This window comes from Carassius gibelio, chromosome B1 (assembly GCF_023724105.1).
Source record: "Carassius gibelio isolate Cgi1373 ecotype wild population from Czech Republic chromosome B1, carGib1.2-hapl.c, whole genome shotgun sequence".
Lineage (NCBI taxonomy): Eukaryota > Metazoa > Chordata > Actinopteri > Cypriniformes > Cyprinidae > Carassius > Carassius gibelio.
In genome coordinates, this window is record NC_068396.1 from 25,220,377 (window position 1) to 25,244,552 (window position 24,176).

Below are 24,176 nucleotides of genomic sequence, written 5' to 3' on the forward strand. Positions count from 1 at the left end.
CATCTGATACGGCATCATTGCATCTTTCCAACTCTTTCACAAAAGGTGAAAGAGTTGGAAATTTGACACCAATAATGTAGCACAGTATGCGAACACAGGAGGGGGATGAATTAGGATGGAGTATTTCAAAAAAAAAAAAAAAAAAAAAAAAAAAAAAAGGACAATACAACTGATGGCAGAATGAAAACCTTCCATGCACTCGTTATTCCCTAGCATTTGACAACCATCTCTCTCAGGGAGGCCCTAGACTGCAGTGCGCTAAGAGGAAGCCCTTGTGGAGGGCAATAAGACACTACACACCTCGCACCTTCAGTGTCACATCTTCATCCCTCTGCTGGTTTTTCCTTTTCCTGCCTCTGCGTCTCATCAACAACATTCCCCCGTCGACAAGTGTAAGGATATCCTGCCCGTTCTCCATCCCTGCATTTCTTTCAAAATGAGAAAATCTGCCGACTGTTCTCCTCTGTCATCCTTTCGCCTCTGCAGTGCCCCCTCCCACACCCCGTTTCCGCATGTCTGATCACATGGTCTGCTAAACCAATCTAATCATTCAGCCCCAGCCTCTACAAAAACAGTCTGCACACAACAATCTATCCAATCTTCCTTACTTTCAATCACTGTCCTGTTCTTCAGAAGACAATTGTTACAATCCAACAAACATTATGATTTCAAACCACCCTAACATCACGGATGAAAAATTCTTATCTATAGACAGCAAAACAAATCTTTTTAGGGCTGCAAAAGGATTAATTGCAAATAAATCACATTCAAAATGAAGGTTTATATTTATACTATATGTGGAGGGCAATTACAAGTTAAACAAAATGCACATTCAGTATTCGGGAGTGCTTTAAGTATCGAAAGTCATAGTTATGGGGTTTTCTTTTTTCTCAGCATTATTGCCATTTGATTATTACTGATGAGATCATAGACCCTGGAAGCTATAACAGACTGCATTCACACTAATGCACAGATCCATTTCCACTTATCAGATGTTTTGTCCTGTTCTGAAAACTGATTGTGTTTACATCAATTTCGTATCATAAAAATCATAAAAGCAGCTGCGAGCTTCAGGACAAACAAACTGAAGGCACACATGAAAGTCTGTCAGTACATGAGTTTAGAAATGAAAGCATTTCTAAAAGACTAAGATAACAGCAAAAGGAAGCACTGTCAGGCAATGCACACGTGTCTCACAGCGCATATTCTGTGCAATGAAGCATGCGGGAAAAAGCCAAGCTCGGATTTAAAAATATGGAAAGCGCATTTGCAAAGGTGCAGTGTGTAAATTTTAGTGCCATCTAGCGGTGCAGTCCCCCACTCACCCCTACCCTTAGAGAAGCTATGGTGGCAAACAAAGGTAAAGATGTTGTCAGTAAAGACAGCAGAGAGCAATGAGATTTATTTGCAAAGGTAATTATAGGCAAGTAATTATATTTACTTAATTATTCAATGAATCTGTTATTCCGAATATTAATGTAGAAGTAGTGACGCTGTGGGATTTAGTTAAGAAAAATACGCTTGAACTTTTCAGTTTCGATGCTATTTTATTGAGAAATCACAGAACAGTGTTGACTACATTTCCTCGCTGAATGATTCTGTCCACGCGTGATCTGCGCATGAGCTACTGTCTGTAGTCTATGTGTGTGTGCATTACAGTGCAGCAGCACATTCGATTAGAACGGTGATTAACTTACCTGTACAATAAGCTGTTTAGAATGTGCATTCTCCCATTTAATTTTGAGCATCCAGTAATAATAATAAAAAATAAATAAAATATAAAAAAAAAAAAAAAAAAATCACACATGACTTGTGGAGCTTTCGGAGTATACATTTATCATCTACTGTTAGGAAACGGAGCATAAATGTGCAAGTCCTTCAAATATTTATTATCCTGTTGAGCCCTCTATAGGACCAGCAACTAGTCAACATCAAGCTTAAAGCATCATAGCAGAGCATTGAAGTTGACTAGTCGATTAGTCTGTGCTACCTCTAGCAGATAGATAGAAATCGCTCAAAGGTAATAAAAATAATAACGGTTCATTAAGTAAGGTATTTTCTGATGCAGAATAGGCCACAATCGCATCATGATGCAACGATTAATTTCGACACCCCTACCTACTGTGTATATTTATTATGTATATATAAATACACATTAAAAATATATATATTTATTATTATACAAATATAAATATTTTGCATAAAATCTTAAATGTTTCCTTAATTTGGAGGAGGAACATTCAGAAGTTGTTGTATGTTCAATGACACATACAACCTTCCTTTCTCTCAAAAGAACTGCACTTTTCCAGAGTGAGCAAAGGGGCTGGCAAAATCCCTCTGGACCCTTCACATCAAGCACACTCCCTCTTTGAACAGTTACAGTTCAACGACGCTCTGAGCTCTGACAACCAGAATGAGCAGACACAGAAGCAGTTTCAGGAATCCATGTAATGAACACTTGACAATAACTCTGGAACACACAACACTATTTATACACCTAGTTATTTATCCAACACACACACGCCTCATCTACACTTAGTCTACACATAATATACCTGCACATACAATTGTAAATTGGTATATTGTTATTCCTTTTTTACTTGCTCTATTTTTTATTTTATTTTATTTTTTTATCTGTGTTTTTGTTCTGTTGCTGTCATTCTGATGCACTGCAGAAGCTTCGGTCATGAAAAAATTCCTTGTTTGTAAACATGCCTGGCAATAAAGCCAATTCGGATTCTAATATTCAAATTTTTTGTAAACTGCATTTGACAGTCTTTACACGTTTGACTTGTAAACGCAGTCTGCACTTCCAACTACATCACGTGACTTTTTTGGTGGCAACCGTGGCCTAAAGGTTAGAGAGTTGGACTTGTAACCCAAGGTCGCAGGCTTGAGTCTCAGGATGTGTGACTGTCTGCGAGCCCTTCTGATGCCAAAAAAGTTGTAATGGAGACGCTGCATGGACGTGAACTGCCAAAGTATACTTTGGCCTTTATTCCTCATCTATTATCGTGTAGAGGCTTTGAAGCTGCATGGTAACTGTAATTTTGACCTTCAACCGTTTGGTAGCCGTTGAGTTCACTCTAAGGAGAATAATCCTGGAATGCTTTCCATCAAAAATCTTTAAAGGTGTCATATGATGCAATTTCAAATTTTCCTTACTCTTTGGAGTGTTACAAGCTGTTCGTGCATAGGGGAAATTCCCTAGTTACAAAGACAAAAGTCTCAAACCCAAACAGACATTAATCATCAAAGTTAAGACTTGAACACGCCCTCCAAAAATGCATCACCACCGCCATGTGTGACAGTGTGTTTAGTTGTGAAAGTGAAGCTACTTTGTTTGGCTATCCAAAAGAGGACACAACAACAAAAACAAAAAAAGTAAATCAGTGGTTAAGTTGTATTTACAATGTTCCAGAACATTTAAATCCAAATATTCAGATGTGTGCAGCGCATTTTATGGAGGACTGTTTCCTTAACCTGGAAAAGTAGCCTACAATGCCATCTACACACAAAGGCTGTATCTATAAAGTGGGGCAGTTCCAACTTTGCAAGAACAGTCTGGCGCTTCTGACTCACAGCCTGCAAGAACATTATTTTTTTTTAATAGGCTAATTAATAGGGATGCACGATCATGATTTTTCATGGCCAATTCTGATAGATTTTTATTACAAGCAAACTGGCCGATTCCAATACCGATTACTTTTCTCTTTTTTATCTTTACGCAACAATCAAGAAAGAAGGAAAGTGTACATAAACAAGATGTTTATTTGGTATTCAATAGGTCAAACTGGCTTTTGGCTATTAAAAACAACAGTCACCATCTGAAATTAACAGCAGTAACTGCACAGTAAGTAACCTACATTCAACACAAACATAGATGGTACAGACATCAGCATTTAGCTTTTTTTTTTAAATTGGGTTGAAAATACATAGAACTGGCCTTAAATTAAAAGATTAACTGTAATCATGTGAAATTAAAAGGCAACAACTTCATAGTTCTACAGTCCAAACAACACAATCAACACACATTCAATAAGAGGTTTCTTAATCAGCATTCAGTATTTAAGTTTTTAAATTTGGTTTTAAATTTAAAAAAGGGTCTAAAAGTATGTTATATAAATACATTATTCCAAAATTTTAAAATCAAATAATGTTGGTGTGAATAAAACAAAGATGCAAAGTGTTTAATTCATGCAATTAAAAAAAATTGGGTAATGATTCACATCTATATTTTTTTACTTGAGCCAATGAAAAATAAATAACCAAGTGAAAAAAAAAATATAGATGTGAATCATTACCCTAAATTTTTTTAATTGGATGAATGAAACTTTTTTCAGTGTGCTACAGCAGGTGATTTTTAAATCAAATTAAGTCAATGTAATTTTAAGGTAAGATAAAAAAATCATCCTAATGCAGAACTGACATTTACTTGCTTTTCAAACGTGTATGCAAGTTCTAAAAAAAAAAAAAAATCTGTTTTGTTTAGTCCGTTTCGTTTCTCATCCAACATGTGAGAAGTTGAGCTGAACATCTCTTCACTGTCTACGTGTGTGCAGGGCGTGGAGAGGTAAGCTCAAGCAGCTTCAGTGAGCGCAGGAAAGGGGCTCTCTTATTTGTGGGCTAGTACAACAACGGCTGTTTGCTTCCTGCTATCTGTGCCTCAGACGTGTATCTCTGCACTCCTAGTGCTGAACGGCTGCCCATGTCCTGTGCACAGATTTCGAAATACTTCCACACAATTGACATAGCGAATGATAACAATGTAGTCTGTGCACATGGGCGCACTTCCGGAAAAACCAGCCGATTGGCGATCGTGTATTTAAAGCCAAAACCATCCGGTTCCGATTTATGGCTGGTCAACCGGTGCATCCCTACTATTTAAAGAATTTGCCACTGACGATTCAAACTAGAGTTTTGAGCAGTGTAGAGTAGCACTTTTGTTTGTAATTTCTCCAATGACAAATGCAGACATGGTTTTATGTTTACGCGGCGCGATACAAAAAAAACAACAAAAAAAAACACACACAGTACAAGTCATTATAATCAGTAATTATGTCTCGACTGGATGCAACAAATGCCTAGTTTCTAATGGATTTTATTGGTATTGTCTCGTCGTGCCGGCAGCGGCCAGGACACAGCATCACAGTATGGCAAGGGGCATAACATTTGTGTCACACGCATTCTTGCTTTTCAGAATGAAGAGCTTTGTAAAAATTTACGCATTTCGTAAAGATGGGGCAAAAAGGAGCAACAATAATGGATATTATGTGGAAAATAATGTGTTTTTGGAGACTTAATCCACATAAACGCATTGCATTACACCAAATACACAATTTTCTTTTTAGAAACGTCATATGAACCATTTAATTTATTTTCGACTGAAGAATGTAAACATATTGGATGACATGGGGGTGAGTAAATTACCAGGAAATTTTCATTCGGAAGTGAACTAATTCTTAAATGTGTGTATTTATATATAGGCTCCATAATAAATATACACAATACATACACATATAGTATGTAATCCCTTCAAAATAATAGGTTAATCACAATAGTTTTGCATCCCTCGATCTTCTAACTACCTGCTACTAATTCTCTAAAAGCAACTTTAAACATCAGAGCCACTCTTAAAACAATCACACATGAATAATTTTACTGCATGCACAAGTAAACTTGTCAGCAATTAATATTCAGCATTTTTTTTTTACACATCAAGTTGTCAATTAATAATGTTTTTTTGGGATTTAAGAGTGAAAAAAAAATGCAAGTGTTTTAAAATGCAACTTGACAAGACTCATATGTAATTATAGTATTATTTAAGCACATGTATAAATATTACATATGACTAAATATGAATTTAACATTATGATATTGGTGGCTTTTTGACAGTCTCATATGTGAGGTAAATGCTGTTGATTGCGCTTTCCACTGGGTTAAAGGGGGGGTGAAATGCTATTTCATGCATACTGAGTTTTTTACACTGTTAAAGAGTTGGATTCCCATGCTAAACATGGACAAAGTTTAAAAAATTAAGTTGTACGTTTGAAGGAGTATTTCTGTTCCAAAAATACTCCTTCCGGTTTGTCACAAGTTTCGGAAAGTTTTTTTTGAGTATGGCTCTGTGTGACGTTAGATGGAGCGGAATTTCCTTATATGGGTGCTAAGGGTGCGTCTGCCGGAAGAGCGTGCGCTCCCGTATAGCAGAGCAATGAGAGCACAACAGACTTCACTGATCAGAGCGAGAGCGTCGCGAAATGTCACAAAAGGAGTGTTTTTGGTTGCCAGGGCAAGACAACCCTGCACAGATTACCAAAGAAAAAACAGCATTAAGGGACCAGTGGATGGAGTTTATTTTTACAGAGCATCAACGGAGTTGTGCAAGTATTTGTGTTTGTTCCCTGCATTTCGAAGATGCTTGTTTTACAAACAAGGCCCAGTTTGACGACGGATTTGCACATCGTTTATTTCTTAAGGATGATGCAATCCCAACGAAAAAGGGTCACGATCGTGTGTTGGAACCGCAGGCGGGGAGTAAAACTGCTTAAAATATCTCTGCCTCCTTGTTAGTGCGTCCACCTCCCATCGGAGACCCGGGTCCGAGCCCCGCTCGGAGCGAGTCGTTGCTGCTGCTGCTCTCGTTCAGTTTCAGCCTCGGGATCTGATTCTGGATCATAAATAAACAGCTGAATCTGACTGTTAGCCATGGTTTATTTTGGATGATGGTTTTTTCCTCAAGGTAATGTCAGAACCGTTAAATATGTTTTTCAACGGCTCTGGGTAATGTCACAGCTTCCAAACGCTCTCAACGCAAAAGCCTACTGGCGCTCGTGATTCTTTAGCTCCGCCCACACATCACACCTCCAGTCGGCCGTGTTTTTCCAGGAAAAATCGGTACAGACTATCTTTCTCTTATGAATATAATAAAACTAAAGACTTTTTGGAGTTATGAAGGATGCAGTACTACTCTATAGGTACTCAAGATTAACAGGATATTGAGTGAAAACGAGCATTTCACCCCCCCCTTTAATGTTGAGGTTAATACAAAAATATATGGATGTTCATAGAGCAAACCTAACAGTTTAGATCAAGAAAATACGACCATTTTAAAAATCACAGAAAAAAAACAAAACATTAAACCATTTTAAAAAAATCATTTGGTGGTTTGGCTGATAGATGGTTGCAAGACAAAGTTATTCGCGTCAACCAGTTTCTCTCTCTTTCTCACCACCGTTTATTGCAAGAACGCTTAGTGGAATTATGTGACAATGGAGATGTTTCTTGACCATAAAATTGTCACGGCAGGTGGTTTCTGGCACTTGCTGGTCACGTGGTTCTTCTGCGAGTCAGCCAAATAAAAATATATATAATTGAATATTTAGCTTTACTGTAGCCAGCCTCTCAACGAGAGTGCCAGACTTGCCATAGTTTTTAAGAAACCTTTAACTGACATAGACATCTGTTGAAAATATTAAACCTGAGCGCAAACCGATACAGAATAAATAAAACGTTAAAGTAATTTTAGTGACGCCTTGCAGATTATTTTTCCCACTCAAATGACAGCGTAGTGAACACTGCCAACATTTCAACAGCTAAAGCTAAATATAATGTAAAAATGCAATATATAGTACACTGCATTTATTTTTTCTCAAGTGTCCACTGTGCTGCACTTACCAGTCTCTTGCTGTAACGCGGCTTGAGATCGTCCATTGTCAGGATGAAGAGTCGCGCGCAGCCCGCCTGTGCAAGCGGCGAGCCAAGAAACGCGCTTCTGTCAGTTTATCGCGTTAGAAACAACCGCCCCAACTGTGTTGGTCTCTTTATAACGGTGTCCGTTTAATCAAAGTAACGCTACGTTACATGAAAACTTGCTGCATATTAAAAAAGATCACCGTTTTCAAATAGTTACGAACTCGTCAGCAGGTTCGTTCGCACATAAGCGTGTTTAACGATTTCAACGTGCTTTTAAATACTACAAAACTATTGTATAATAATCTCACACTAACATGAAAAAACAGCAGGTTATTAAACCCACAATGAAAGCTATGTTGTCGAGCTAAGCGCTGCTGAGGATAACGTTCGTGAACAAGCACCAGCTAACTAGACCAGAAACACGGTCGTCGTAAAAATATTAAAAATTACAAAGCGATATGGGATATTACTGATACATACGGCTTATATGTACAACGTCTAACATTTCAGTCAACCATACAGAGTGAGGCGAGAAATTAGCGTATATTTATCGAGTAACATACGCTAATCCTGATTCAAGTTTCAAATAAAACCATATTTCCACAAGACTTAAACTCGGGTTCACAGTGGGGAAAATCCAACGGTTAAAACAGTCCTCGTGTATTTTTACCATTAAAATGTGCACTCCGACTAGACTCGTATAGTAACTTTACTATTCTAAGTGAACGTAAGCATTATTTAGAGAGCTCCACTGTGTGAATTCACGACAAAGTTAATGTAGTAGATCATTCGCCGCCATTTTCAGATCGTCATAAAAACGCCACGAAACAAGCTCCGCCCATTACTGGTTCAGCATCCAATCACAGACACATGCGACGGCATCGCCTTTGCTCTAATTGGTTAGTGTCGCTGTCACTTTGCTGGGAGGCAGTACTAAGTGACAAATAATAGTATACGTGACCAGAGGAGACACGCTCTCATTGGCTGGAGACGCATGCCGATCAATACAACTACACAAAGATTGGTTTTTATGTGCTAAAAATGTCGCGTTGCCAACCAATCAAACATGAAATAGTACCACATTCACTCAGTTTAAGCTAAAATTCAGCAACAAAATTGCTTTAATCTTTATGAGCAATATTATTAAAATATATATTTGAAATACCTTCGATCTTCCGTGGCTTGACGTCCCATCGCCTGCCGACGTCCACTCCATGACTGCATATAAAGTTCTCGCTTTGGTCGTCTGCTCAAAGAAATCTACATTTCTTTCGAATTAGCGCATTGACAAAGAACGAAGTTCACACAAGGTCTTCATTAAATCCTCGACATTTCTTTGGCTCCAGTAAACTGTCTGGAAGAAGTGTACACTTCGAATTGTCGGTAAACCAACACAGGTAACTCCGCATGGTAAAACTTTTCATTTAACCCTGTCGAAGTGATAAGGAAGTAGTTGCTGATTGGTCAGCCTTCAGTTTAACGTGCAGCCACTCATTGGACCAAACAGCTGTCGATGAAAAGTGCACCGTCAAAACCAAACGCAGAAGAGGTTCTCTCATAAATAAAAATAACAATGATTTACTGTTTTTAAGCCTGGACGAAAGAACGAATGACACAGATTTTATACAACCCTGGTCTTTTAATCACAACTTCTCAGTCTAGACAACTCAATTCAGACTAATGTAGAATTACTTTATAGTGTCTACAAATATAGCCTACAGTTCCAATATTATCACTTACATAAAAGAAAAATAGCACCTCAACCTAAGAAATAAGAACTAAGTGCTACTCATCTAAACTAAATAAGCAAATAGTCAGTAAAGACAGAACCACGTTTACCCTAATTGAATTTTAAAAGAATTTTGACTAATCCTAAAATAAAAGATAAAACAACGTAAATGTTAAAGAATTAATCTGTTTTTTTTTTCAAACTATTTAACACTGCTAATGTAAATTGTTTCAATTGTCAGTTACAAAAAATGAGGCCTCAAGAAACAAAACTTAGCCTCTTATGTATTTTTAATCATCACATATGGGCTATATCATAAGTTCACAAAAACAATTAAATAAATAAAAGCAATATTTCATACCACAACCCTAAAATAAACAGACAATGCCTCTAACAATACAAGGCCAGTTAATAAGATAGAAAGAACGTAAAAGACAAAAAACAAGATGGGAAAATTAGATGAACAAGCACTGGAAAATATATTGTGTGTACGGATGCTTTCTTATCTTGATTCTTGATAGAGACACGACTTGAAAAAGTAGACAACCTCTTTGCCTGGAAAAGACAGGATGTCACTCACAAATGGTCAATATGCAGTTTTATGAATTTAGCTTTATGAATGCTTACTTTGAAGTCTATGTCAGCCAGCTATACAGCAGAGAACCACAGATGACCGCAAGAATTGTGCAACATATCATGATCATCATTTGCTTCTACAAAGGTGTGAGTGGGCAGCCAGTGACAGCATGATAACGATATAATGATAGTGGAGGAAAGCAAGGGGAAAGGATGATTGGGAAGAAGAGATTTAGAAGGTGTAGAGAACAGACACACAGAGATGAGGTTAAAATTATGAGGAAGAAAAAGAGGACATCAATGCATGAAGAAAAATAGAAGATGGAAAATCAAAATAAAGAAAGATGCTACAAGAAAAATTCAATTTAAGAATCTCAGCACTGGTAGTCTACATTTAGTACAAAATATACTAAGTAAAGGTGTAATTTATTATATGACACAATTGTTGTACTCACCCTGCGTGCTTCTTGTTGGAACTTTGCAGCCTTTTTAGTGTCAGCCACGGCTCTTTCAACAAAACCCACAGACTGGTCCATGTTGCTCTCAATCCTGTCAATCATGCCTCCCTATTGACAAATAAGAACAAAATGGTGTCTAAGAGCAGTTTTAATCCTAAAGTCTTCAAAACAGGGCTATAGCTTTGCTTTATTCTCCTGAAAAGACAAACACATGTACCTGATTTTCCACCAGTACTGCAATGTCCACAAACATGTCGTGCAACTCTTTTATGCTGCTCTCCAGTCGCATAATATCTTTGTGTCGTGCCTCAATCTCACTTAGTGCCTGTTTTGATATCCCAGAGTCCATAATCTACAGAGAAAAAGTTTTTTTTTTTAAAGAAAGCAGCATTTACATAATCAAAATACAGTACAAACAGTAATATTGTGAAATATTATTATTACAATTCAGATTTCCTTTTTTAAATATATTTTAAAATGTAATTTTTTACTTGTGATACAAAGTAAAATTTTCATTTCAGTCTTTAGTGTCACATGATCCTTCAGAGATCATTCTTATATACTGATTGGCAGCTTAAGAAACATTTTATATTTTTATCAAAATTGGAAAATACTGTGAAGCTTACATTTTTGTACACCAGGATAATTATTTACAGGATTCTTTTCAATTCTTTTCAGAATTGAAAATACCCCCCAAAAAGTGATTATTAGAAATATAATTTTATTTAACAATTTTACTGTCACTTTAGATTTTTTTTTTTTATGTGTCCTTAAATAAACTGCATCTTTTTTTGACTCATAAAAAAAAATAACGTTCATATAGTCTAGAAGTAAAGCATTTTTAAAGTTTTTGTTTACATTTTGATGATTATATCTTTGAAACTACAATAACGGGGAAGACTGCTGACTTGGCAATGGTCCACAAGACGATCACTGACACCCTCCACAAGGAGTGTGAATCACAGTAGGTCATTAATGAAAGGGCTGGCTGTTTACAGAGTGCTGTATCAAAGCATATTAAATGCAAAGTTGACTGGAAAGAAGAAATTGGTGCACAAGCAACAGGGATGACCACTAGCTTGAAAATACTGTCAAACAAAGCCAATTAAAACACTTGGGAGAGCTTCACAACACATTGGCTTGGCAACACACTCAGACGTCTTCAGGAAAAGGGCTACCAAGCCACTTCTGAAACAGAAACAATGTCAGAAGCATCTTACCTGGGCTAAGGAGAAAAATAACTGGACTGCTGCTCAATAGTCCAAAGTCCTCTTTTCAGATAAAAGTAAAATTTGCATTTCATTTGGAAAACAAGGTCTGGAGTCTAGAGTAAGTCTGGAGAGGCACTGAATCCAAGCCTCTTGAAGTCCAGTGTGAAGTTTCTTAAATCAGAGATGATTTGGGTGCTGTGGAATCTGCTGGTGTTGGTCCATTGTGTTTTATCAAGTCCAAAGACAATGCAGACATCTACCATGAGATTTTGGAGCACTTTATGCTTCCATCTTCTGAAAAGTTTTATAGAGATGCTGATTTCTTTTTCCAGCAGGACTTAGCACCTGCCCACAGTGCAAAACCACTTCCAAGTGCTTTGCTGACCATGATATTACTGTTCTTGATTTGCCAGTCAACGTGCCTGACCTGAACCCCATATGGAATCTATGGGATATTTTCAAGAGAAAGATGAGAAGCCAATCGATCCAACAATACAGATGAGCTGAAGACTCAATAGTGCCTCAGCAGTGCCACAGGCTGATCGCTTCCATGTCACACCTCTAAGTATTGAGTGCATAAATGAACATACTTTAAAGAACTTAAACTCTTTTGTTTTGCAAATCCTTTTTTTTGACTGATCTTAGGAAATATTCTTATATTCTGAGATATTAGATTTTTTTACTTTCATGAGCTGTAGCTCTAATCATCAAAATTAAAACAAAAACAAAAAAACTTTGAAATGATTTACTTTACATGTAATGAATTTACAAAATATGAAAGTTTCACTTTTTGAAAAGTTGAAAAGTTACAAAAAATGATTTTTTTTCTCAATATTCTATTTTTTGAGATACACTTGTATATTCCTTTAAAAAAAATCTTATTGACTCCCAACTTATGAACATCAGTCTAAGTAAAATATCTTACACCCCATACAAATTACAGAAAAGCAATGTTCTCACAACAAAACATCACACATTGAAGTTATAGAATAGTACCCACTCCTGCTGTGAATACTGCAGCATTTCCGCCATCCAGCATTTCCTCCAGCTCTTCATCAGTTGTGGCTTTGCCAGCTGTAAGACAGGATTCAACATTTGCCTTCAAAATGTATATAACATTGTGATCACTGACTTTCTATTTAATCCAGCCCTAAAGAAGGTCTGCGTATGTGTTTGTCACTCACTGATCTCCAGCTGTCTTTGGATGCGCCCTTTGCTCTTCTCTCTAAACTCCAATTGGGCTTCATTGTATTTGGTCATCACTTCTACAAATCTCTTAGCAAGAATAGCATGCTAAAAAAAGGAGATAAAAACTATATCTTTAAAAACATACTACTTGTGGAAATCCCTGTGGTTTATTCAAAGGGCTAGTGGTTACCTGAGATTTCTTTATCCGGATATCTGCTGAAACCCTCTCTTCAGTGTTAGATGCCAAACTCTGCTCAATGCCTGTTTTCAAGGTTGACCAAATAATTCAACTCAGAATTTTAGATAATAGTGATTTTTATTTTATTTTCATCAACAAACAAAAGAAGAACAGAAAGCTGACTTTTGAGTTTGTTACGAGCATTGTTGGCCAGTTTCTTTATCTCATTGGTAACTGCTTCCAATTCATCCTGTGTCTCTGGTTGAGAAATGAGATGAGATATTTAAAGCATGAATGGGATTGGGAAGTGATAGAGAAAAGTGATAAATGTATAAAATTCAGGTAAAATGTAATTAGACTAACTCTGTTCTGATGTAGGTGCAGAGAGGATGACAGAATACAGTCGCTTTATCTCGCCTACATTTTCATCAATCTTGTCAATACTGGTGCGGATTTCTTCAATCTGTGCAACATATAGAGAAGAATTTCCATTTAACTGCACATTTAAAAATAAAGGTTCTTTATTGGCATTGCTGGTTCTATAAATAATAATATCCATGGAAACTTTCCATTGCACTGAAGGTTCTTTAATTGTATTGGGAAAGGGTTCTTTCGACTTTTAAAACTTTGGCTTCGCTGTTAAAACCCTCTTTTAGAACCTTTACTTTTAAGAGTTTGTTACATTCAAATGTGCATATTCATTTGAATACAGTGTAGCTGATTCACATATACCTGAGCGAAGAACTCATCCATAAATTCTTTATTATCCACCGGAATTTCCACATCATCAGGAGTTTGATCCGACTTCTGTTTTGACATATAGCAAACAGCAGAAAGTTTAATAACTTGGCAGAAATAGTGTTTTCTCTGCCTTAAAATAAGCTTTTTGGAAAGCTTCTTAGCTGGTTTAAGCTGGTCTTCCAGACTGGTGAAACTGGTGTTTACCTCAACGACCAGCTGGTCTCCAAAGCCTGGCCAGCCAACAGACCAGCTTAACCAGACTGAGAGACCTACCAAGACCAGCAATCGACATTAAGCTGGTTAAGAGTTTTTTTCAACAATCTGTAATTGTTGAAAAATACAATATATTGCAGCTTATCTTCACTATTTCAACAGAAATGTAATATTACAGAAAGGCAACACTTTTTATATCAAATACGCAGAATTATATTTTAAATACACAGAATTGGCCCCGTGACAAAGCAGCAGGACACGGTTGCTCTGGATGGGCGCGTCTCGCTTGCATCACAACTATCAGTCACACGCGTTTCTACGTGGCTAATGGCAGTTCTGATAATGTTTACTCGTTTAACACGTTTGTTCTATAATCATGAGTGTAATCTCCGGATAATGACCTATTGCTAACATTTACCTAACCATAATAGACAATAACTGACAAAAATGACCTCAGTTAGTCAATATTGGGCTCAGGACCTCCCAGGTAACGTAAAAATACCAAACAAAATAGCAAATGAGTTCTAGAACCGCTGTGTGTGTCATAATCAAATCTTACCGCTTTTAGTTGTTCCAGTCGGTCCTTCATCGTCAGTTCAATGTGATATGAGACTTAAGATTTCAAAGACTGTAGGTTAGTGGTCAGTGTAGGAGATAAACAGCAGCGAGGTAGTTTTCACTCTGGATAGTTAGCTAGAAAACATGTTAATTACCGCATACACCGAGGTCTTCTGGATTCTTTCTTTAAACACTCTCAAAATAGAAAATAAAAATAGAAACAAAAAAGTATGGAAAAAATAAAATAAAACAATATGTCAGTGTCGCTCTTGTCTTGTAGTTGTGCTAAGCCTATCCTCTCAGAGCGGATTAGAGCAACAGTTGTATACTGGGTCGCTAATCTTCATCTACCGAGGTGCTCCTTTTTCTCCACTAGCACACGGGACTACCTCAAACTGTTTGACTAGTACTGAGACTTAAAATGAATACAATGAAGGAATCATAATCAAAACGGAGTAATTCATGTTATGTGGACAAAAATGGAGCAGTCTGCATATTTCTTTTCCATCAGCAAAAACAATTAAAGTCAAAACACCAAGCACTATGTTTCACAAATCAGCTCAAATCATTGACTTAGTCAGTCTGACACAGCTCTATATAAGACAAAAATGACAAAGATTTCCCATTCCATTAAAAAGATATTTAAAGAAACAAAAAATACATATGAAGAAAATCTTCATCTTAAGCATGCATTGGTCGTATGAAGAAACTTCAAAAAGATTGTGAAAGATTTGGACAGGGGATGTATTTATTAAATACGGTCCACAAGTATTTAGTCTTTGTACAGTACTCGCAAGGACAAATAAAATGTCTTTGCCTGTAAGGATAAAATGTGAGATATAGTCAACTCAACTGTCAAAGTGGTTTTGTTTCTTACAACTCTTCATTTAAATCCAATGGATGTTCACAATATGAAAGGAAGAAGGGTGAAAATGGGAAGGATGGATCTCCTGCCTCAAAATTTCAACGTAACATTAGCCTCAAAGTAGTGCATCATCCTTATGGTGGTTTTCAAGAATAACTTCAGTTATACTGCCATTAGACACTGTTTATTGCACAACACACTTCAACATTTGCCGTGTGATGGTCATGCTGTGTTGAATGGTGAGTCCAAAGCACAGTTTTAGATGAACACAGAAATGTTTCAATCTGAGGCACCACTGTAAGGCTGCTGTAGTTTACAGACATGAATGTGTGAACGTAATTTTAGGCCTGAGCATCTACATTATGCTCACACAGAAAGAAATTGAAAATGATGTGCATCTTCACAAAAAGTCAGTCCCTGGGCTTTGAAAATATGTACTCAGCACAACAGTAACTGTCTTAAAGCGAATCTTCCATGTGTAATTGAAATTGTGATTACTGGTAAGAGAGCATGGTGAAGAGTATATAGTCACTAATGTTGAAATGAGACAGTCCATGACATTTATTTATCTGTAGAGATAGTCAGCTTGGATGTTGGCAGCGATCTCAGCCTCCCACTTGTCTCCATTGTTGAGGAGTTTCTCCTTGTTATAAAGCAGTTCCTCATGAGTCTCTGTGGAGAACTCAAAGTTGGGACCCTAAGAAAAAGACAGACAGGAAAAGGTGGACATTAACTCCACTAGATCTGGTTATATAGAATGTTTTCATCCTTATGGAGATTTTAATTCGACACTTTTAAACACCTGCTTATTTTGTACATTTGACTTCTCATGCTGCGCAATATCGCAATAATTCTGCTAATAATTTAATGCACATTATATAATATGTGAACCTGGAGCACAAAACCAGTTTTAAGTCGCTGGGGTATATTTGTAGCAATAGCCAACAAATATATTGTATGGGACAAAATTACAGATTTTTCTTTTATGCCAAAAATCATTATGTTCCATGAAGACATTTTGTAAATTTCCTACCATAAATATCAAAACTTAATTTTTGATTAGTAACATTCATGCATAGCTACAAACTTATTTTAGACAACTTTAAAGGCAATTTTCTCAGTCTATTGATTTTATTTTTGTTTTCGCACCCTCAGATTCCAGATTTTCAAATAGTTGTATTTTGGTCAAATATTGTTCTATCCTAACAAACCATGCATCAATAAAAAGCTTACTTGTTCAGCTTTTAGATCTCAAATGATTGGTTTTGTGGTCCTGGGTCACATATATACATTAACATTTAAAAATTAGGGTTCAGCAAGATTTCATTAAATAAATCAATGCTATTATTCAGCAATGAAGCATAAATTTAATTAAAAATAACAGTAAAGACATTTATAATGTTCCAACAGATTTCTTTTAAAAAATGCTGTTCTTTTAAACTTTCTGTTCATCAATGAATCTAGAAAAAAGTGAAATTTTTTCCACAATTAAATATTTTTTTATATATAAGATAATACAGTTGATAATAATGACCATCAAAATCACCAAATCAGCATATTAAAATGATTACTGTAATGACTGCTAAAAATTCACATTATATTTTAGAAAATAAAACGGTTATTTATTTTAATTGTGATAATATTTCACAATATTACTCTTTAATTGAATTTGATCAAATAAATGCAGCCTTGGTGAACATAAAAGGCTTCTTTAAAAAAAAAATTAAAAACTCTTACTGGCCCCACATTGTAGTGTTTATTTATTTATTTGTTTCCTCTATTGCACTGTATTAACTTTGATGGCTTTTTCCTCAAAATTTCCACAGCTTTGAAAGCATTCAGGCTGTTAAAAGACATGATGAGTAGTTGAAACCTGTGCTGGAGATGCTCACCTCTACAATAGCATCTACAGGGCAGGCCTCCTGGCAAAAGCCACAATAGATGCATTTGGTCATGTCTATGTCATAACGCGTTGTTCTCCTGCTGCCATCGGCACGAGGTTCTGCCTCAATTGTGATCGCCTGAGAGAGAGAGAGACACATGGGGGTCACTTTGGAAATGTAAACTATTACTGTGCAAATAATTAAACCTGCATGCAATTACTGCTTGTCATTAAGCCCCGTTCACACCAAGTTCACACCAATAATGATAATATATAATAGCTATAAAGATAAAGATATTAGCATTCACACCAGCGGATTATATTGTCAGTTTATTTTAAGCGCACACTCTTCTGCTGCTTTAGATTCTCGAGCTAGTTATAGCAAGATTGATCTTGATCTTGATTGTCAATGTTTGCATTGCTCATCAGCTGGAAAAAAAAGTGATTCCAACGATATAGTTTCTCAGTTTCTTTATCATAACTGTGGTATGAGCTATTCTTTAATATCGAGAATGATTTTTAGAACAATATCTTTATAGTTATCCTCCTTGGTGTGAACGGGCATTTACACTGTCAAGCTATATTAGAATGAACAAGGCCAATCAGAAAGAAAGTATACCTGGGCTGGACAAATGGCTTCACAAAGTTTACATGCAATGCACCGCTCCTCTCCAGAGGGGTACCTGCGCAGCGCATGTTCCCCACGGAAACGGGGCGACAGAGGGCCCTTCTCGAAGGGGTAGTTGATTGTGGCAGGTTCACGGAAAAGGTAGCTCATGGTCATTCCCAAACCTACATCAAGACAAACATCAGCTGGTACCTACTTATAGAGTCATTTTTGTGATGTCTTTAAGGAAGTCTCATGTTGTTCCTGACCTCTGAACAGCTCGGTCCACAGAAGAGTCTGAGCTGCACGGTCCGTGATGGACTTCATATCTGTGGCGTCCTCCTGATCATTCACATACTCTGCATATAGAAAAATAGTGATGATGATATAGGAAATAGTTTAATACCAAGACCATATTTTATACCACACGATACTTACTAATCCCTGCTCTGTGTGCAGACAGGCTGAGAGGACGTGCAAGATTTCGACTGGCCAGAAATGACCCTAAGAAGTAAGCAAATGATCAGTCATCTGAGAAACAAGACTTTTATTTGATTTCATATACAGTCAAACTAAAATCTCATTGTATTTGCTGCTTTTTAAAAAACTCTTATATTGCTTCTGTTGTAATCATTTTTAGACTCACCTGGCCTGGATATGGTGTAGACCAAACGTAATGCCGCAGACATCTCAGTGAAGTGCACTGTGATTGAAACAGACAAAGATAAGGGATGGAAATTAGGGTTTGTTATATATATTTTCTCAGATTACAACACTAAACGTACTTGAGGACATATACTGACAACCTTAAAACATCTAATTTTGAAATAATGGTAAGAAACAGGCTCATTCAAGACATTCAATATTGTATTGCACTTTAATTGGGAGAAACAGTTACACAAAACAGTGTTCCACTGTTGTAACTTCCCCTTACAGAACGTAAACAAGACCCCAAACATTGGTTCCGTTCACATCGCGAGACAGCAGACACATAAAGGTCGTTAATTTAAAGCACCACATATAAATTTCCCCATTTAATCAACAGAAAACATGTACGACGTCCAAAATAATAAAGCAACTGTTAGACTGGGGAACCCAGATGTTGCAGGAATGCAGCAAGTGGCTGAGGACAGGAGCTCAAGCATGTCCGTTTTAGCAGGCTAACTTACTTAGCTTTTCCACATATTAACCACTTGCTTTCTCCAATGTGAATTTACATATTTTATATTTGCCTAAATATCTATAACTCTGTGTTTGTATTCAAAGTTAAATGCTGTCCGTGATGTGTTTGCAGTAGCTTAGCCACCGGCTGATTTTCTCAAGGACTTTCAATGACTAAACTGCCATTATTGGTAGAACATTTATAGCAATGTTTGGGTTTCTAATATTGTATTGATTATATCGGTTCCACAAAAACCGGTGCATATTTATCCAAAAGATAGATTGCGAATGCAGAGAGTTTAAAAACCAGTTCGCACTCACCGGACACTCGCTATTTGGCCTTCTCAACCAGAACAGCGGACGATTGAGGAAATGCACACGCAGAACGCCGGAAGTGAGGTATTTAAAAAATATTATAAAAAATTATATATATATATATATATATTGCATTTTTTTAGAAATATGAAATAAATAAAATAAAAAAACAAAACATAAACAATAAAAAAAAACTAAATAATACAGTTAATAAAACCTCCTTTATTATCAAAGTTATAATTTTCTAACCTTCTGACGTTTTGAAAATAGTTTTGGAGTGAGATAGGAGTTGATGAAATAAGATTTGCAGCTGTTTATATACTGCTAAAATTACATTTCAGAGGGATTATTTTTCTTATACTATGAAATATGCTTCGAAGCCATTAGTGATGTCACTGTGGAGAAAGCTGAATAAGTATTTGATGGTTAAAGCTTAATGAAGCAGGATCAGTTTAATTACAAAAAGCTGTGACATACGTCTCCACGTAATCACTGTGTTTAGTGCTCTCTGTATCAAATATCCACAAAACAAAGTGTGAAGCTTTCTTTCTTCTAATTGTTTGGATTATCTGTAGGTCTCTGCTTGAGTGACAAAGTAAGTCGATCACCTTTACACACAATTCTCTCTGTCATGTTCTGTGATGAAGATAAATCTGTGCTGTTTCATTGACTGACCTGCTCAAGTGACAAAGTGAAGGCTGATGTATATACATATATATTTTTTTAATTTAAATGCTAAATTGAATCCTGGGCCCGTATCCCTAAAGATTCTGAGAATCCTCTCAGAGAGCTCCTAACTTAACCTAAAGTACCTTCCAGTACACAGAGACAACAACACACAGACAAAAAACAAATGTAGCCAAATAAATAAGTGTATAAACAATTGTGCTATAAATGATAATGGGATAGGATTGAAAAAGATGCAGGGATGTACTAGGATGGAGGGGTAACAAATAAATATAAGGATGTTGCACTTTTGTTTGCATAAGCATAAGTGGGGAACATTTAACTGTTCATGAGGTAGATTGCCTGGGGGAAGAAACTGTTTTTGTGCCTTGCTGTTCTGGTATTTGCAGCTCTGAGACGCCGGCCAGATGGCAAAAGTTCAAAAATGGGGTGACTTGGATGTGAGGGATCCAGAGTGATTTTATGAGCCCTTTTCCTCACTCTGGATGTATACAGTTCTTGAAGGGTGGGCAGGGGAGCACCAATAATCCTTTCAGCAGTCCGAACAGTTCTCTGTAGTCTTCTGATGTCCGATTTTGTTGCTGAGCCAAACCAGACAGTTATAGAAGTACACAGTACAGACTCAATGACGGCTGAGTAGAACTGTTTCAGCAGCTCCTGTGGCAGGTTAAACTTCCTCAGCTGGCGAAGGAAATACAACCTTTGTTGGGCCTTTTTTACAATGGAGTCAATGTGATTGTCCCACTTCAGGTCCTGAGAGATGGTGGTTCCCAGGAATCTGAATGACTCCACTGCAGTCACAGTGCTGTTCATGATGGTGAGTGGGGAAAGTGCAGGGGGGTTTCTATCCTACAAACACAGAAAATGGAGAAAAAAAGGAATCGCTAGCCGAACAGGACTGAGGAGCAAGATTTGTTGCTGGCCCAGTTGGTGAAGTAATTGCATCTCTAAGGAGATCCACCACAAACATGATTCCTGCACGATCCAATCTGTAGCGTCTCAATAATTCCTTGTCATCCAGTGTTTGCAGGACATCTCTCGTGCCTCCTCTGTTGGCCATTTTGTGCAGCTGTTTAGGGGAACTCCTAAGCCACTAAAAGTCCTCTTCCCTGCTCTTAGCAGATCTCGCCTTAGGAGCCCTTATAAACGCTAGGAATCTTGAGGAATAGCTTTTATATTAACTGAGATTTTCGTGTCACTTTTAGGGGCAATTCTAAGAAAACGTCATGACTCTGAGAATTTTCTTAGAATTTGGCCGCTAGGAGCCACTTTTTGCACAAAAATTCTTTAGGGATACGGGCCCTGATTTCTGAATAATATTCTGATTCATTTCAGTGAACACTTCAGATAATATAACAGAATCAGAGGAGAATTATTGGTCCAGAACTGAGAAGTCTCTGCTCGCTCCTATCCTCACCACTGAGATGGTACTGGGTGTTTTGGGAAATGGATTGGTTTTGATAGTCATAGTTGTGGTAAGAATAATATACAATTTTATAAAATAATATATCATTTTAATTAAAAAAGAAAACAAATGAAAAAAATAAGGGATTGCAATCTGTTTTAAAATCTAATGCCTCATGCCTTTATTTTATTAAAAAAAAATTTCTCTCTCACAGTGTAAAGACCATTTTCAATGCCTTTACTGGCTGCCCCTTTTCAGTCTCACACTCTCAGATTTCCTCTGCTCCATCCTCATAATCTGTGGCTCCCTCTTTGCTGTGCTGAGTGAAGGTCTCCGTGGTGTGAGATGGTGAGCCTGCTCAAGTTCACCTTCATCACCTCTTCTATTGGAAGCATAGGTATGGCTGTAACAAGGCACAATTTACCTCTGTGGGATATCTCTTATACTGATTTTATTTTAATTAACAATAAAGAACAATAAATAAACACAATACACCTGAATGGTTGCAGGAGGGTGCATTGGATCCTGTACTCTGTCGTAGCTTACATTTGAATATTTGAATATTTTTGAAGAAAAAAAAAGTTCAGAAATGTATACAACTGGATGTTTTTATATTTCTAAAAGCAATGTTATGATTAGTTATACAATTTTATGGTAAGTTTTTTTATTTTAGTTAATATTGCACTTTAATTATGATACATTAGAAAAATAAAAAATTGGATCTTTGAACTTAAATCTTTATTTCCTGAGGGTATGAATGAAGAACTTGAATTTTCTTGTTTTCTGTAAAACATATTAATTCCTTTTGTGTGTCTGTAATGCTAAACTATCATTGGAAGTTGTTCATTTGAAATGTGCATATATATATACTTGTTTGTAATTCCACTTGAGAGAATTGAGATTGAGATAACTGCATTCAGCTGATTGTCCTTAATTGCTGACTTGCTTAAAAAGGGTGAAGGTTGTTTGCTAAATGAGCACTGAAGATAGCTATGCCATGAAACGTTTGCTGGTGTCCATTCTGTTTTTAACTCACATGCACTTTGCACTTTTTTTTGCACAATGCAAATTGAAAAATAAATAATTTTTGTAGACTTTCAGTCTTGAGCGGATCAGTGTGCGGTTTGCCATTCCCCCTGTTCGTTCTAATGCCATTGGCTCTACGCACCTGCAGTACTAAGAACTTATTCAAATTAATTTTGATAAATAATTCGCACCTGACTATAAGTCGCAGGACCAGCCAAACTATGAAAAAAGTGCGACTTATAGTCTTATAGATTTATAGTATAGACTTATAGTATATATTTCAGTTATTTCACAATAATACCATTATTTTCTTCTTTGTCCTCAGAAATTCTCTGTGTTCAGAGATACATGGGAATCCTTCCAAAGGCAAAAAGCTGTCTGTTCTCATGGCGGTGGCATGTGCATCAATGGAGCACTGGAGCTATATTTGGAGCAGTACCAGTTGTCTATGAATAGATAAAGTGAATGAAGATGCTTAGAAATGCTCACAATTTAGACATCAACATGACTTGATGCATGCTCACTATACTCTGCATGCCATTTTCAGGTATGATCCAGCAGAAATGCTGTGTGCAGTTTTCTGGGAAAGCAGTTACTCTGACATGCTGGTTTACATCCTCTGTGCCTTCTCCATCTCCATCTCCATCCCATTTCTCCTCATACTCTCCTGCTCCATCCTGACTTGTGCTGACTATGGGAAAGGCTGTTACAGGTTTGTAGAGTTGAAAGTAGTGAACATGGAATGCTGTAAGATTTCATATGGATTTTCAAAGGAATATTTCATTCAAAAATGAAAATGTGCTAAAAATGTACTCAACCTCTGTCCATTCAAGAGTTTGTTTCATCATTAAAATAGATTTGGAAAAATGTATCATTACATCACTTACTCACCAGTGGATCATCTGCAGTGAATGGGTGCCGTTAGAATGAGAGGCAAGCATAAAAACATCACAATAATCCAAACAAACATGAAGCTTTTTGCTCCACAAGGCATTAAATGATGGACTGGAGTTGTGTGAATTATTGTGATGTTTTTATCATCTGTTTGGCCTTTCATTCTGATGGCACCCATTCACTGCATTGGTGATTAGATCCATTGGAGAGCAGGTGATTTACCGGTAATGCAAAATTTCTCCCATTTCTAAATTTTTCTTTCAGATTAAATATCCAAATTTTATCTAGCCAGGGTGACCTGTCCACTATCACGCCACTGCTAGTGATCTTGTATCTGCTCTGCTATGCTCCATATGCTGCATCCGAGGTGAGAAAAATCTGTTAGTGTGGAATCATTTTCTTTTTTGTTAATTTTTTAGGAGTCAAAGGATTGATTTTAATGCGATTTTCCATGTTAACAATTCCGTTTTGTCAGTTGGTTCTCCTCGGGAGGCTTGATTTGTCCCCATCCCCTGAATGGCTGCGATCACTATCTTCAGTAATGGCATTTCTGGACTGTGGTTTAAACCCCTTAAATCTACTGCACAAATAAAGACTTCCGAAAAGCAGTACTTATACTGTTCTTGAACACAAGGAGATCAACTTTTCCCAAACCAGTGCTGACCAGCATTACTACAAAGCTTGAAATATGATATATGATTATATATATGATATATTTGATTTACAAGCAATAAGATTTTTTTTCTTCCCTTTTGTCAACACATTTCATAATGCATCTCATCATTAC

The 24,176-nt window shown here is 36.8% G+C and overlaps 4 protein-coding genes across 12 annotated transcripts in view; 1 reads left to right on the top strand and 3 right to left on the bottom strand.

Annotated features, from left to right (window-relative positions):
• The window catches only part of kdm2aa (lysine (K)-specific demethylase 2Aa), a 28,695-nt gene extending 19,549 nt beyond the window's left edge, over positions 1 to 9,146 (bottom strand). For 3 of the 9 annotated variants that reach the window (XM_052547187.1, XM_052547186.1, XM_052547182.1), the window contains exon 1: positions 308 to 471. In XM_052547187.1, the coding sequence (XP_052403147.1) occupies positions 308 to 418 (111 nt within the window). In that variant the 5' untranslated portion in view covers positions 419 to 471. Of the gene's footprint in view, positions 1 to 300; positions 472 to 7,677; positions 8,509 to 8,860 lie in introns of those variants that run through there. The other 6 variants (XM_052547191.1, XM_052547188.1, XM_052547183.1 and 3 more) reach the window with 5 other exon arrangements.
• A 168-nt stretch (positions 9,147 to 9,314) lies between these two features.
• On the bottom strand, positions 9,315 to 15,133 carry stx3a (syntaxin 3a). Its single transcript, XM_052547197.1, has 12 exons — positions 14,703 to 15,133; positions 14,549 to 14,601; positions 13,768 to 13,842; positions 13,399 to 13,498; positions 13,219 to 13,293; positions 13,048 to 13,118; positions 12,854 to 12,962; positions 12,670 to 12,743; positions 10,676 to 10,810; positions 10,456 to 10,566; positions 10,052 to 10,137; positions 9,315 to 9,979 (listed from the first exon to the last, which is right to left on the bottom strand). Exons 2-11 carry the CDS (start codon positions 14,576 to 14,578, stop codon positions 10,060 to 10,062), a joined length of 858 nt encoding a protein of 285 aa, XP_052403157.1. The 5' UTR covers positions 14,579 to 14,601; positions 14,703 to 15,133; the 3' UTR covers positions 9,315 to 9,979; positions 10,052 to 10,059.
• Positions 15,134 to 15,273: 140 nt separating this feature from the next.
• ndufs8a (NADH:ubiquinone oxidoreductase core subunit S8a) lies at positions 15,274 to 19,473 on the bottom strand. Its single transcript, XM_052547199.1, has 7 exons — positions 19,384 to 19,473; positions 18,548 to 18,604; positions 18,340 to 18,405; positions 18,171 to 18,260; positions 17,914 to 18,086; positions 17,305 to 17,433; positions 15,274 to 16,109 (listed from the first exon to the last, which is right to left on the bottom strand). The coding sequence occupies exons 2-7, from the start codon at positions 18,588 to 18,590 to the stop codon at positions 15,978 to 15,980; spliced, it is 633 nt and encodes a 210-aa protein (XP_052403159.1). The 5' UTR covers positions 18,591 to 18,604; positions 19,384 to 19,473; the 3' UTR covers positions 15,274 to 15,977.
• Positions 19,435 to 24,140, top strand: si:dkey-9i23.8 (C-C chemokine receptor type 8). The gene is given in 11 exon segments (XM_052544798.1): positions 19,435 to 19,456; positions 21,400 to 21,539; positions 21,684 to 21,798; positions 21,801 to 21,866; positions 22,821 to 22,847; positions 22,850 to 22,901; positions 22,903 to 22,956; positions 23,043 to 23,207; positions 23,654 to 23,756; positions 23,865 to 23,963; positions 23,965 to 24,140. Coding segments are annotated over 11 exon segments (960 nt in total). The 3' UTR covers positions 24,082 to 24,140.
• The last annotated feature ends 36 nt before the right edge of the window (positions 24,141 to 24,176 follow it).

Coding starts and splice junctions, on each gene's coding strand:
- ndufs8a (XM_052547199.1), bottom strand. CDS start 18,590: ATGTCTGCGGCATTACGTTTGGTCTACACCATATCCAGGCCAG. Junction 18,406..18,547: donor CTACACCATATCCAGGCCAG/GTGAGTCTAAAA, acceptor CTTACTTCTTAG/GGTCATTTCTGGCCAGTCGA. Junction 18,261..18,339: donor TGCACACAGAGCAGGGATTA/GTAAGTATCGTG, acceptor TTCTATATGCAG/AGTATGTGAATGATCAGGAG.
- stx3a (XM_052547197.1), bottom strand. CDS start 14,578: ATGAAGGACCGACTGGAACAACTAAAAGCG. Junction 13,119..13,218: donor TGCTCGTAACAAACTCAAAA/GTCAGCTTTCTG, acceptor CCTTGAAAACAG/GCATTGAGCAGAGTTTGGCA. Junction 10,567..10,675: donor CAGTACTGGTGGAAAATCAG/GTACATGTGTTT, acceptor ATTTGTCAATAG/GGAGGCATGATTGACAGGAT.